Source organism: Apodemus sylvaticus, chromosome 11 (genome assembly GCF_947179515.1).
Source record: "Apodemus sylvaticus chromosome 11, mApoSyl1.1, whole genome shotgun sequence".
Taxonomy (NCBI): domain Eukaryota; kingdom Metazoa; phylum Chordata; class Mammalia; order Rodentia; family Muridae; genus Apodemus; species Apodemus sylvaticus.
This window is the reverse complement of record NC_067482.1, coordinates 28,549,836-28,563,081: the sequence shown is the minus strand read 5'-3', so window position 1 is coordinate 28,563,081 and position 13,246 is coordinate 28,549,836. Positions and strand designations below refer to the sequence as shown.

General features: G+C 36.0%; 1 protein-coding gene across 1 annotated transcript in view; it reads left to right on the top strand.

The window, feature by feature from the left end:
- Adgrl3 (adhesion G protein-coupled receptor L3) overlaps positions 1–13,246 on the top strand; it is a 465,758-nt gene that overhangs the window by 422,319 nt on the left and 30,193 nt on the right. Inside the window, exons 19-20 of the mRNA XM_052199002.1 lie at positions 5,016–5,184; positions 12,211–12,336. Of these exons, the coding sequence (XP_052054962.1) occupies positions 5,016–5,184; positions 12,211–12,336 (295 nt within the window). The remainder of the gene's footprint in view (positions 1–5,015; positions 5,185–12,210; positions 12,337–13,246) is intronic.

The window sequence follows — 13,246 nt, the reverse complement described above, 5'->3', positions numbered from 1 at the left end:
ATGCATCACTAGGACTGAAATAAAACATTTTCGCAAAGAACTTGTTTCATTTGGATTTGGAGAGAGAAAGTAATCTTAAATTCTCTGTGCTAATGTAATATCTGGCAAAAATGCTGGAACTTATTGACATAGGCAGGGTATAGTGATCTGTAGATTTAAATTCGCTGTATGCTAATTATGTCCTAGTATAGGAAAACACAGAACTCACAAACATTTTATTTTGTGTTTTACTATGAATTTCTATATTAAATATGAGTTTAGAATTACAAAAGATTAAAAAAAAATATGTTGTTGGTAAGCCACTGTAAAAAGATACCAAAATCCAGGGGTTTAAACTTTTGTTGAGGAGAGTCTAGGGGCAGGTAGCCTAAGTCCCATCCATCAGCTCACCATTAGTATTGAGCAGTGTCTAAATCAGAATTCGAGGCTCTATTGTCTCTTTCTCTAAGTCAAAGGGGAGAACAAACGGAAGAGCGAGCCCCAGTCTGATCCCTTAATTGGTAAGACCTAGAAATGTCACACTCACTTCTGTTCACATCCCAGTGAGCACTGCTCAGCACATGCCTGCAGTGACTGGATAAAGCTGGTTTTAGCAGACTCTGCTTGGTGGATCAGCTGATAATGGCACCACATTGCCATAGCAATCCCATGTTGATTTCTCTTGTGACATTTCATATTAAAGGTAAATCGTGACACGTCAGTCGGCCTACTGCAGCCCAGCTATTTTAATTTTTGAAATATTTGTAAACCTTGATTCGGTTTTGTAAAGTGCTTTCGCTTGAAGCTCTGTATGCTAGCGGTTGCACATATCAGCTTGACATTATTCTGAGTTAATTAGCGTAGAATGTATTTCTAATCCTGAAGTTGGCATCCTAGATGAAAAATACTGATGCAATCAGATTTGATGCAACAATAAATATTACCATTGTGTTTTATAGCTTATATAAAGGTACATGAATTTTCTATCTGGGTACATTATAGCAAACATAAGCAACTGTTAGACATTCTTTTATCTTTGCATTTTCACGGCTTAATTTAAGCATCCTTTGTAATTATATTGATTGGCCTAAAATGTTCTTAACCTGTCTAGTTCAGCATTATCCAATAGAACTTTTCTGTGATGATGGAATATTCTAGAACTGTTTCACTTAGTGTCATATGACCACCTACGTGAGGTTTTGGATCATTTGCATTATGACCGATGTGACATATAAATGGAATTTTAATCTTTACTCTGGCTTGATGTATTTAGATATTCAGTCCTCTTTAGCTCTCACAAAGTGAAGTACACAAATCCATTCACTCCCTGCTCCATCCACTGATTTATTTCAGCGGCATCTCTTTCTTTGCATCATATTACTTCCTAAACATCTTCTCGGACATGTAACTGCTCAATATTTATGTATTGAGTATTTTCTCTTTTGGGGAAGAAATTTTTATTGTATTTGAGTTTAGACAGTCTAGCAATTATAAAAATACTTCATTGCTCGACCAAAAATAATTGTATTTTTTACAAGAATAATGCTGAGTATATTTAGATTCTAATTATGACCACTTTATAGATGCATAAAACGACACACTACAAGTTAATTGGCTTTTGCCTGGCATCAAATATCCAGTAAATGATTGGGCTGGGATGTATGTAAACCTGAGGCCAGCGGGCTTGACACACGAGGCTCTCATTCCACTATTTACCATCTCATCATTCTGGAGAGTGGGTTTTTATGAGTGGTTCTCTTTATTCAAAACTCATCACAGATGGGCCTTTCTGAGAACATCATTTGTGAATTCATAATGCAGGAAAATATATTGCTTTTGGCAAGAAGAAAAAGGGAGAAAGGGAGCTGTAGTGATCAGATTTAACTCAGGTTAATCATCATCTCTGTGTTAAAATTACATAGAGGCATATTGTCCATAATTAAGTCATCTTACCCACTAATATTAGAGAAGAAGAGATACCTTTACGTGACATAACATCTATCATTTTAAGCATGTCCCCAAGCCTTATTTTCAGATTGCTCATAAAATTTCTCATTCTCTAGAGAAATGTGATCTCTAAGAAATAAATGTCTCTGTCAAGTCACAAGTAATATGAGCACATGATGAAAAAACGGAATTGCTGAGTCTCTGATGGGATATTGCAGTATTGTAAAATTGATTTTATTCCCTGGTATTTAAGTTCTCCTGGTCATTTTACGATTTACCTTCTGGATATAAAGGGAAGGTTATGATACCTTTTAGAGAGGTGGGAAATAAAGGGCTTTGGTCAGGAAACAGGAGAATATTTTTTTTTCCCACAGGAAATTCTTTATCATAAAATGCTAATGTTGGTGTTCTTGTCTTTATGTCTATGCATTCTTTAGCTATGAGGATAACAGACCCTTCATCAAGTAAGAATGACCTGAATGGCTGATAAATTGCATTTATCAGTGTGGTCCCATGAACCAGCTGTCAGATCAGTACTGAGAAACCACTAGAGCTTCTGTCATTCACACTGAGGCAGAAGAGCAAACTGTGCAGGAGACACTGGCATACAATGTACATGCAGAACACCAAAGTGTATGGCCAGCAAGGAAAAAGAATCCCACCTCACTTCTGTGGATGGGATATCTATCTATCGCTTGATTATAGTGCCTCAGTCCCAGCACTTCTCTATGGTACAGACTTGTCCTTCCTGGACATCTCCAATAGTGATGTTCTTCCATGCTACATCCAAATTTCAGTTGTGTGTTCCACTATCATTTATATTAAAATATTTTGTGTCTTAGCAGTGTACCTTTATAGCAGTTCTGTGGATATAAAACCACCCAGTTACAATAAGTATTAATGAGTACCTATATTAACTATATCTAAAAAAGACAGAAAGGAACTTTTAAAGATTCAATTTTACATGTGCAAACTTTTCCTTTGAAATTTGACACCTGTATCATAATAAATATTCTCATTGCTTATGCATACATTGAAATTTTTGAAACAAAGTGACAAGTCTGTACCAGTCTAACAAGTGGAGAGATAATGGTAACAATTGGGTATTTGCTTATAATTTGAAAACTGATTTGTCCTGCAAGAATCAACTAAGACTGGCCACCTGTGGGCCGCTTTGCTGTAGACTTTCAGTTTGTTCTTCTGGTGAAGAGTCCTTTGTTTCCATCCCTGACCCCATCACACTTACTGCTTCATGCTTTTGCTTATCTTCTTCTTTGGAAATCAGAGCTCACCGCAGTTCTAGATCATTTAACCCTTCGATCCATTGTATGTTTTCTACTGGATAATGGCTGACTTGAGTATTTTGTGACATCGTTTGGTCTCTAAATCTAAGTAGATACTTCCTCTGTATTTAATGATAATCCTTTCTGTTTATTTTTCCTTTTTCTGATATCTGTCAGAACCCGAGAACTATTGTTTGTATGTTTCCACATTTTGGAGTTCAGTTGTGAAATAAGTATTAACATTTAAGGTGTTTTTCTAATTCATATAAGCAAATGTGCCAAATGCAAGAGCAAATCTCCTTGATTCAACAATGTTGATGGATTATACAGCAAACCTGATTCATTTAGTGGACCTTTAAATTTGAAATAACGATGCCTGATTGTGTGGAAGAAAAATAACAATATTTACAAACCATTTTAATATGCCTCTGGGACTATGTCTTAAAATCTTTTTAAAAATTAATAATTAAATTCAGATTATGGTGAATTATTTATTTTTTCCTCTTTGCTTTGCTAAGAATCAATCCCCCTAAATATTTCCTCCTTGGAAAACAAAGATGAAAGATGATAGCATACCGAAAAAGAAATGTAAATTTGCTGTGTTCAAGGAAGGGATCCTGGGAAAGCAAGGGGTGGGGCTACGAATGTGTAGAGATCTTGGATGCTTTCAGTCCTGTTTTCCATTCTACTCCCAAGTTGAGAAGGATTTCAATTCCAGTTATGGGAGGCCTGTCTATCAGAATAGTTCATCTTATGTTTATAGTAAATGTGTAGTATGACCACAGATGTATGAGCTCCTGTCACCCACTTATTACCATTATGACATGTCATCTCGGAGGAAGTGAAGCAAATGGAGTAGAGGTGGCTCACCTTTATTTCCTGATATAGGACTCCATTCACACCACTCCATCCCCATTCTCAGCTTCATCCTCTTCCCTGAGCTTGCAGACACTTCTAAGAGATGAAGACATCCTAAGCCTATTAAGATCCTAAAGGCCCGATTTTGAAAACCTAAGTCAATAAGATCTACAAGACAGTACCCGAAGGCTAAAAGGTTGTGACCACTAGTTACTACTGTATCCCGTGATTGCTTGCTCCAAAAGACCGTAATCACATTTAAATACTTGCTTCATTTGGGTGAGTGTAGCTCAAACAGGGTAGCATCCCAGCCCTCACAGTACAGAGTTGGCAGATCTCAGGTTTCAAGTCCAGCCTTGTTTACAGAGCAAGTTGCATGGTAGGACGACATAAAGAAACCTTTTCTCAAAATAAACAAAACAAAACAAAACAAAATGCTTCCAATACTGGTTACTTCTAGTCAGAGTTTTTTTTTTCTTTTTTCCTCCCAACAAATATAATAATTTTGTTAGAAAAGAAAGGAACTTTGGAAAAAGCGGTGTACAAATGCATTAGATGAAACATTAAATGATTGCTTGCACTCAGATGTACCAAGTAGTCTGGTGAAGACTAACAGATCTTTAAAGACTTTTCTCCTTTCCCATTCACTGTAATTACATATCCATACCATTTGCATATGTTTTGCAAGCACATAAATAATTTATGGCACAAATCTGCTTTTGCTTAAATGAATTTCTGTGTTCATAACATTTTCATCCATGTATCTCCCCTCAAGTTTGAACTTGTGGTCCCCATCAAAATCTTCAAGCTCTTACACCACTTGTCTCATACTTCTGTCAGTAAAACCTACCTTAGCTTTTCTTCAGTGTCACTAGCATTCATAGGACATGGTTTCCTTAATACAGGACTCATTGTTTACTAACCCTGAATTTTCTCTTCTCTTCACAGGTCATGGGTTATAGGTGCAATAGCTCTGCTCTGCCTGTTAGGATTGACCTGGGCCTTTGGACTCATGTATATTAATGAAAGCACAGTCATCATGGCGTATCTCTTCACCATTTTCAATTCTCTACAGGGAATGTTTATATTCATTTTCCACTGTGTCCTACAGAAAAAGGTGAGTTTTTCCATTTCAAATGGCATGGATCTCATGATAGGAAATGATGCCAACCATATTAGCATGTAGCATTCATATTATTTTTCTTTTAAAAGAAATGAAATACATTACTGTACTTTCTCAAAACACATATTTTTATAATTTACTTTTACTAATAATGACACCAAATACATAAAATAAAAAAATATTAGTTGAGAAAGCAATTATCAAATTACCAAAGAAAAACATTTTATTATCTGCACAGTACTCAAAAAATAACTTCTTGCAGACATCTGTGTATATCTACAGGGAGAAAAAAATAGAAGTTGTATTTTAGAAAGTAATTTCTCAAAATAAATCATGGAATAGATTTACTAATTTCCTGATTTCATATATTGATAAGCAAATAAAATAATTCATTAAAAGTTACTTGTATCTGTATTCTGGTTTCCATAATTGAATTCGAGAATTAACCATCAGGGTCTATCATCGAAGTCCCCAAAGGTTAAAAGGACACATCTTTTTATAAGAGTCTCCAAGTTCAAAGCAAGTAAACTGTAAAAATCTCCACCTGCATGTTTGAGAATCTGGTTATGAAAGTGATGATTTTTCTGAAAGCCGTCTTTCAGAATTAACCTTGGAATTAAAAGTAAAGCTACTTTTAATAAATATTTTGTTTCATATAGTAATTAAATATTTTGTTTTATATAGTAATTAAATACTTTGTTTCATATTTTTTAAGTCATAAGATTGACTTTTCCATTCCAATACTTTTCAACTTTATTTAAAAAGTGCCTCTATAGGTTGTTTTTCTTTTGTTTTGTTTTGTTTTTAACATGGAACCTTGACCAGATTGCCCATGTTTCAGTCCTTAGGACCTCTGTGTAAAAGCTTCTCTGAATTTTAGTACATTAATTGACCTCCCCATTACCCAAGTTTCCTCATAGGTTGACATGGAGGTGATAAAAATAATTATGAAATATTTAAAAAGGTGGCTCTAAAAAATGAAGGGAAAAAATAATTCTTGATCTCAGAAAGTAACAGCAAGACATTCCTTTTGTTTTGGAAAACAGCAGAAATGAGGACGTATGTTCTCTATCCCTAAGAATTCTTCAACCAAGACTAAAATTCAAAGTACCATCTAAAACAGACATTGAGATTCATGTCTACTTCTTAAGAAGGACAAGAATAAGACGATTTTATTGTGTTTCAGTTTTGGCTTATAGTAAATGTCTACAATGTTTTCCTATGGTCACAAATATGGGAGAGAGGAATAATGACCAGTCACTTACCTATTAGAAAGGGTGAGTTTTATGCCAATGGAGACAAATTTACCTCCTAGACAGGTTAGAATTGAATGAATAAAGTCTGTCAAATGAGAATATTCTCAGAATTTCAGTAGCTCAACTCACTGTATGTTATTTTCACTCACTGACCCATTTGATGAAATGCCCCATGAAGGCACTCAGCTAGAAAAGGCTTAGCAAGTCCTCGACACATCATTTTGTTATCATCATGGGTGATGATATCCAGTAGATAATCTGGGAAGGAAATAGAATCTTGTAGACACCATCTGGATGTGGCTTGTGTCACTTCTACTCACTTTCCGTAAGACCAGACTCCACAGATGGTACCAATTAAACTTTTAGGGGCACTGGGAAAGACAGCTTAGCTTGTAGCATGTATACCCAGAAGTACAGCAACTGGGTATGGCCACCAGATAGTAATTAGCTGCACTTGATGGGTTTAAAGAGGAAGAGACATGCAAATGGTAAGGAAAAAGATAGAGAAAGAAAGAAGTTTCAGAGTAATAGAATGAGAATCAAGACCACACATAAAATGAAAGACAGGAGAAAGCTTGAAAACATGGTCATTGGCATTTTAATGGATGCAAGGGAGGGAAGGAAGTTGGGGAAGCTAAATTCTCTGAGCAATATGTAAATTTTGAAAGAATAAAACCATAACAGATTCCAAGAGAAACAGAAAGATGGTTGTTAAATCAAGAGACTAGGGAAAGGTAGAAAATGTCCTCAGGAATCAGGGACCATGGTAAATAGTTATTTAATCTTGAAGGATAGCAAGTTGCAGTTCACACTTACCTGACATCTTTACTTCCTACATTAGAAGAATTTGAAGACATAAAATGTTTAAATATTAATGTTAATGTAGAAACTACCTACTGAGTAGGGGAAGACCCTTGAGGACATCGGTACAGGGAGAAAGTTTCTGAACAGAACACCAATAGCGTATGCTCTAAGAGCAAGAATTGACAAATGGGACCTCATAAGGTTACAGAGTTTCTGTAAGGCAAAGGACACCATCAAGAGGACAGATCGGCAACCAACAAATTGGGAAAAGATCTTCATCAATCCTACATCAGATAGAGGGCTAATATCCAATATATATAAAGAACTCAAGAAGTTAGACTCCAGAAAACCGAACAACCCTATTAAAAAATGGGGTACAGAGTTAAACAAAGAATTCTCACCTGAAGAACTTCGGATGGCGGAGAAGCATCTTAAAAAATGCTCAACTTCATTAGTCATTAGGGAAATGCAAATCAAAACAACCCTAAGATTTCATCTTACACCAATCAGAATGGCTAAGATTAAAAATTCAGGAGACAGCAGGTGTTGGAGAGGGTGTGGAGAAAGAGGAACACTCCTCCACTGCTGTTGGGGTTGCAAATTGGTACAACCACTCTGGAAAGCAGTCTGGCGGCTCCTCCGAAAACTGGGCACCTCACTTCCAGAAGATCCTGCTATACCACTCCTGGGCATATACCCAGAGGATTCCCCACCATGTAATAAGGATACATGCTCTACTATGTTCATAGCAGCCCTATTTATAATTGCCAGATGCTGGAAAGAACCCAGGTATCCCTCAACAGAAGAGTGGATACAAAAAATGTGGTATATCTACACAATGGAGTACTATTCAGCCATTAGAAACAATGAATTCATGAAATTCTTAGGCAAATGGATGGAGCTAGAGAACATCATACTAAGTGAGGTAACCCAGACTCAAAAGGTGAATCATGGTATGCACTCACTAATAAGTGGTTATTAACCTAGAAAACTGGAATACCCAAAACATAATCCACACATCAAATGAGATACAAGAAGAAAGCAGGAGTGGTCCCTGGTTCTGGAAAGACTCAGTGAAACAGTATTTGGCAAAACCAGAACGGGGAACTGGGAAGGGGTGGGAGGGAGGACAGGGGAAGAGAAGGGGGCTTACGGGACTTTCGGGGAGTGGGGGGGGGGCTAGAAAAGGGGAAATCATTTGAAATGTAAATAAATTATATCGAATAAAAAAAATGTTCTTAAAAAAAAAAGAAACTACCTACTGAGTAGTATAGCTAACTTTTAATAAATAAATAAATATAATTTATAAATAAACTGATTTGATTGCATTTTATTAGCAACTCTTTATAGCATACTTAATTAATCCTTTTATTTTCTTACTTTATAAAAAGATATGACTGACATAAATAAAACAATGTTTTTAAAATGTTTTTAATAGTCAAGCCCTTGAACCTTTGGGCAAGTATACAATTCTAATTCTAATTATATCTAACAAATCAGATTTTAAATTATATGTATTAAACTAGTATGCGTTCCTTTAGACAGAACTCAGGAAATTAGGGACCTTGGAACAAATTCACTTAGCTCCCTCTGATTTTCAAATAAATCGATTGCAATTATTATATTTTAAATGTGTATGCTTAAAATTTAAAGTATATATACACAGAAATGAGTCTTGTCACAAAATCTTAGAAGTACTGACTTTGTGTGTTCTCTTGCTGTAACTGAGTGTCCAGCTTAGACACTTATGAAGGATTGAGCTGTCCTTATTGCTTCCCTCTGGAGACTGAGAAGCCCAAATTGAGGTGTTGTACTTCTGTGGTCTCCTTGCTCCTTATAACAAGGTGGCAAGCATCCCATGGCAAGGTAGAAGCAACAGCAGGCAGCCTTGGCTTTCTCTTCCCAGAAAGCTACTATTGCTACCACAGGACCTCATTAAGTAATGATTACCTCCCAGACACCCTACCTCCAATAGCATCAACGTGTTAATTTTAGGATTAAGTTTCCAACAGATAAACTTTCCAAATTCACCCCAAAGTATTGAGTACAGAGTACTTAGTGGATATGTTTACTAATCCATGATTGGAAACATATCTTCATGTTTATAATAAATTATAATCATTTTTCTTTCAGTTTAAAGAAATGGTGGCATTTTCATTTAGTGTCAAGAATATGTCTCAGCATCAGCAAGTGGAGAGATTTTCTTACAAAAATTAGCCAAGTATTTGGCCTTGTTTTCGTGGAAATATATTTAAAATTCTTTTGAAGACCTTCAGGGGAAACTTTATCAATACAACTTTGATCTTAAAATTGCTTATGCATTTTGGTTAAAAATAAATATAATATCCAGTTTTGGGATTTGATATTCATAAAGTTACTTTTGATTAATTGAACTCTTAAATAGCAATTAAACTAGTTGAACTCAAATTTATTTTCTAATATAGGTTCTATGATCTGTATTAGATTTTTAAAAAATATTTATACCAGCTATATTAAAATTGCTCCCTGTTGCCTTTGAATGTACCTATTCAGTATACCCTCAGTGTTTCCAGGATTATTTATTACTTGAGAGTTTGGAAAAATTATTCCATTTGTAAAATTTGTTCTCTTTCCTGTCATCTATATTCTCGGTTGCATCACACTGAAATAAACTAGCATTCTCAGATTACATATCACGTGAAATAGATTAGATATTTCATGGATATGGCCCATGTTAAATTTTTCCATGAAGACATATGCTGAACACTTTAATTATATCAGAGCAGAGAAGCATTGTCCACATTGAATCCTGTGGTAGTGCAGCTGGCATGGAGTTTTTCATCACTGTTTCTCTAGGTTCACTGTTTATTTATAAAAATCAGTGCAGAATATTCAGTCTTGGTTATAAAATGAAAGTAGTTCACAATGAACGCCTATGGTTTGTCAGGCTTGTCAGTGCTTCTTTGGTAACCAGAGAAAGAGCGCTTCTCCAAATTTTTCTTCTCCCTTTTTTTCTTTCCATTACAGTATTTGTTCCAATAAAAAAATGACTGTAGATTAATGGAAAACAATCATTGGCTGGATGCCCTGGACTGAGAACGTGAGAATACAGGACATCAGAGTTTTTAAAGATGCTTCCGAAATTTAGGACAGATATCCAAATTATGCCATAATGTGTATCTTGGTTGAAGAATTACTTTTTAGGCTTCTCAAGTCATAATCAAATCATTTCCACATTATCATAAGAATAATTAATGCCCAGCAGATACTGACTATTCTAATAACCATTCTAATAAGATGTTACTTCATTTGTCATGTAGGTTAGAACAGACTGCTGCCTTCTCTTTTTCTCTCTCAGCCTTATCTTTTCAACAGAATAATTCTAAGCTATTTATTTAGAGCTTTCTCATAACTCTCTTGATAAGCCTTGCTTGGGTCACACCACCGATGCCCAGCATGGTCTCTTCTTCCGCGTTTGATTTCACTCTGTCATTGTTCCTTATGGGTAGGCGAGAATGCTGGCGTCACATTAAGCAAGTGTTCAGACCTTTAAGCTATGTCCTTTTCTTCTCCTCCTGTTTGTACTATTTTTTTCTCCTTTCCATGACAAAATAAGTGTGAAGGCACCGTATTTGAGCTCATAGTTTGAGATGTCTTAACAGTTCTGGAAGTGAAGTCAAGAAGCAAGTGGGCAGGACTATAAGACACCTGGCCACATTACACTAAGTCCTCAGTCAGGAAGCAGACAGCAATGCATGCTGGTGTGGTATATGCCCTTTTGTTGGACATTTTATTCAGTCTGGACCTCAGCCTGTGGTATGGTACTGTTTTTCTTCAGCATGGCTCTTTGTTTAAGCCTCTCAGGTATAGACCTCCAAGACACACCCCTGGGTGTGTTCACCTGATTTATAAATCCAATCACGTTGACACTGAAGATAACCATGGTACCATTTGTACCACACAGAAACAGTCAAGCAGTGTGAGCCCTTCCTAGAAACCAGAATTTGTTGTGAAACAATAATGGGCACAGTATCACATCACTGTGGACACTTAAGTGTGTATACACTAAGTATCACGAGATATCTTTTGTTGTATTTTTTTAAAGCTGGAGATAAGACTTCTTTTCAGATTTTTTTTTCAGTTAAATCTGCAGTAATAAAAATTTTAAACATGTCACAGGCTTACCACAAACTTCTTGATATTTTCCCAACGTTGAACACACAAATTATGGCTGTTTATCTTTATTTTCCCAATAGGTTTATATTATGGTTTAAGAATTTATTCATCTGGGTGGGGGTGGCATCTACCTTAAATCCCATCATTTGGGAGGCAAAAGCAGGCAGATCTCTGAGTTTGACGTCAGCCTGGTCTATAAAGTGAGTTTCAGGAGTAGCTGTATTTCTGTGTAATTATTAATACATTTTTTGGGAATATATTAAAGTATTTTACTTTACATATTCAAATTTTAACTTTAAAAGAAAAACACAAGAAACATAGATTTAAAAGAAATGCTTAGTCCAGCTCAGTTTTTTCCTGTCCTTCAATATTAAATCATTTGTCTTCAGTTCTATCTCCTCTCTTCTCTACTTCCGTCTTTTCAACTTTCTTACAGATTTCTATCTAAATAACAGTACTGAAAAGCCCTATAGTGAACCTAGAGTTCACTATATATAAAATTAATAAAGCTAAAAACTGTCTTGAACTTTCAAGTACATGTTCTCTTTGAATTACGAAGAAATACCCATTAGGTATTCCTGATGCAGTGGAAGTATGTGTAGTTACAAAATTTCCAGGAGTGTGAAATTTAAATTTGGCACCATGAATCTAATTACTTTGCGCTGGAAAATAGATGATTAACCTATTTTGTTTCTGTGGAGCTAGGAAGTGATTATGTTCCCGAAAACAAACGTTACAAAGTTTTTCCTTACTTCCTGTCTGAAATGGACAAAGCTTTAATAGAAGTTCACATTTTGTTGCCTAGGTTCGGAAAGAGTATGGGAAATGCCTACGCACGCATTGCTGTAGTGGGAAAAGCACGGAGAGTTCGATTGGCTCAGGGAAAACATCTGGTTCTCGAACTCCAGGAAGGTACTCCACGGGCTCACAGGTAAATAAAAACAACTAGATCCCTGAGCTGAAATAACTCTTTCCTGTGGTGAATTTTAAGTCGCTGCTCTTTGCGATCACACTTATCTCAAGTCTTTGCCATGTCAAGGGTTTGGTTTTAGTGTGATTGGCAGGAAAAAAAAAACCGAAATGTGGGTGGGTCTTATGACACTCCTCTCTGACTTTAGGGCTGTCCAGAGATAATGCTTGCTGGGAAAGGGAAATTCAGTTTGTGTCAAGGATAGTGCCTTTCTTATATGTTGCTCGTCCTCCAGTAGATGGCCCAACACCCAGTTAATGGATGGGCATTGCTAATTAGACTCAGTGGGTCGTAAGAAAAACCAACCAACCAACAAATAAAAACCACAAGCAAAAAAAAAAAAAAAAACAAAAAAAAAAACAAAAACAAAAAAAACCCAAGGATATGAAATCAGAAGGGAGCATGGCGGAAAGTCAAGAAGTTGGAGCAGGGAGTAGAGAGAAGATCTAATTAAAATGCACTGTACACTGCGTGGAATTCTCAAAGGATAGATTAAAATGAAAGTTACGATTATGAAACGCACAGTCTAAAATAATTACAAATGACATAAGAATGTCCTATTGAAATGAAATTTGATCTTCAAATATGAAAATTGATCTTCAAAATTTTTGCATGTTCCATAGATATAATAATTCTCAGTTACACACTGAACCAACATATAAATAATACATGGGAGTGGACAGATGGCTCAGCAGGTAATAGTACTGACTGCCTTTCCAGAGGACTCAGGTCTGATTCCCAGCATCCACATGTGGTTCACAGTCCCAAGAGATCTAAAGCTGGCTTCTGGGCCTTGCAGACACGGTACACATGTGGTGTGCAGACATATATGTAGCCAAAATACTCGTATCCATGACGCAAAAGTATTAAA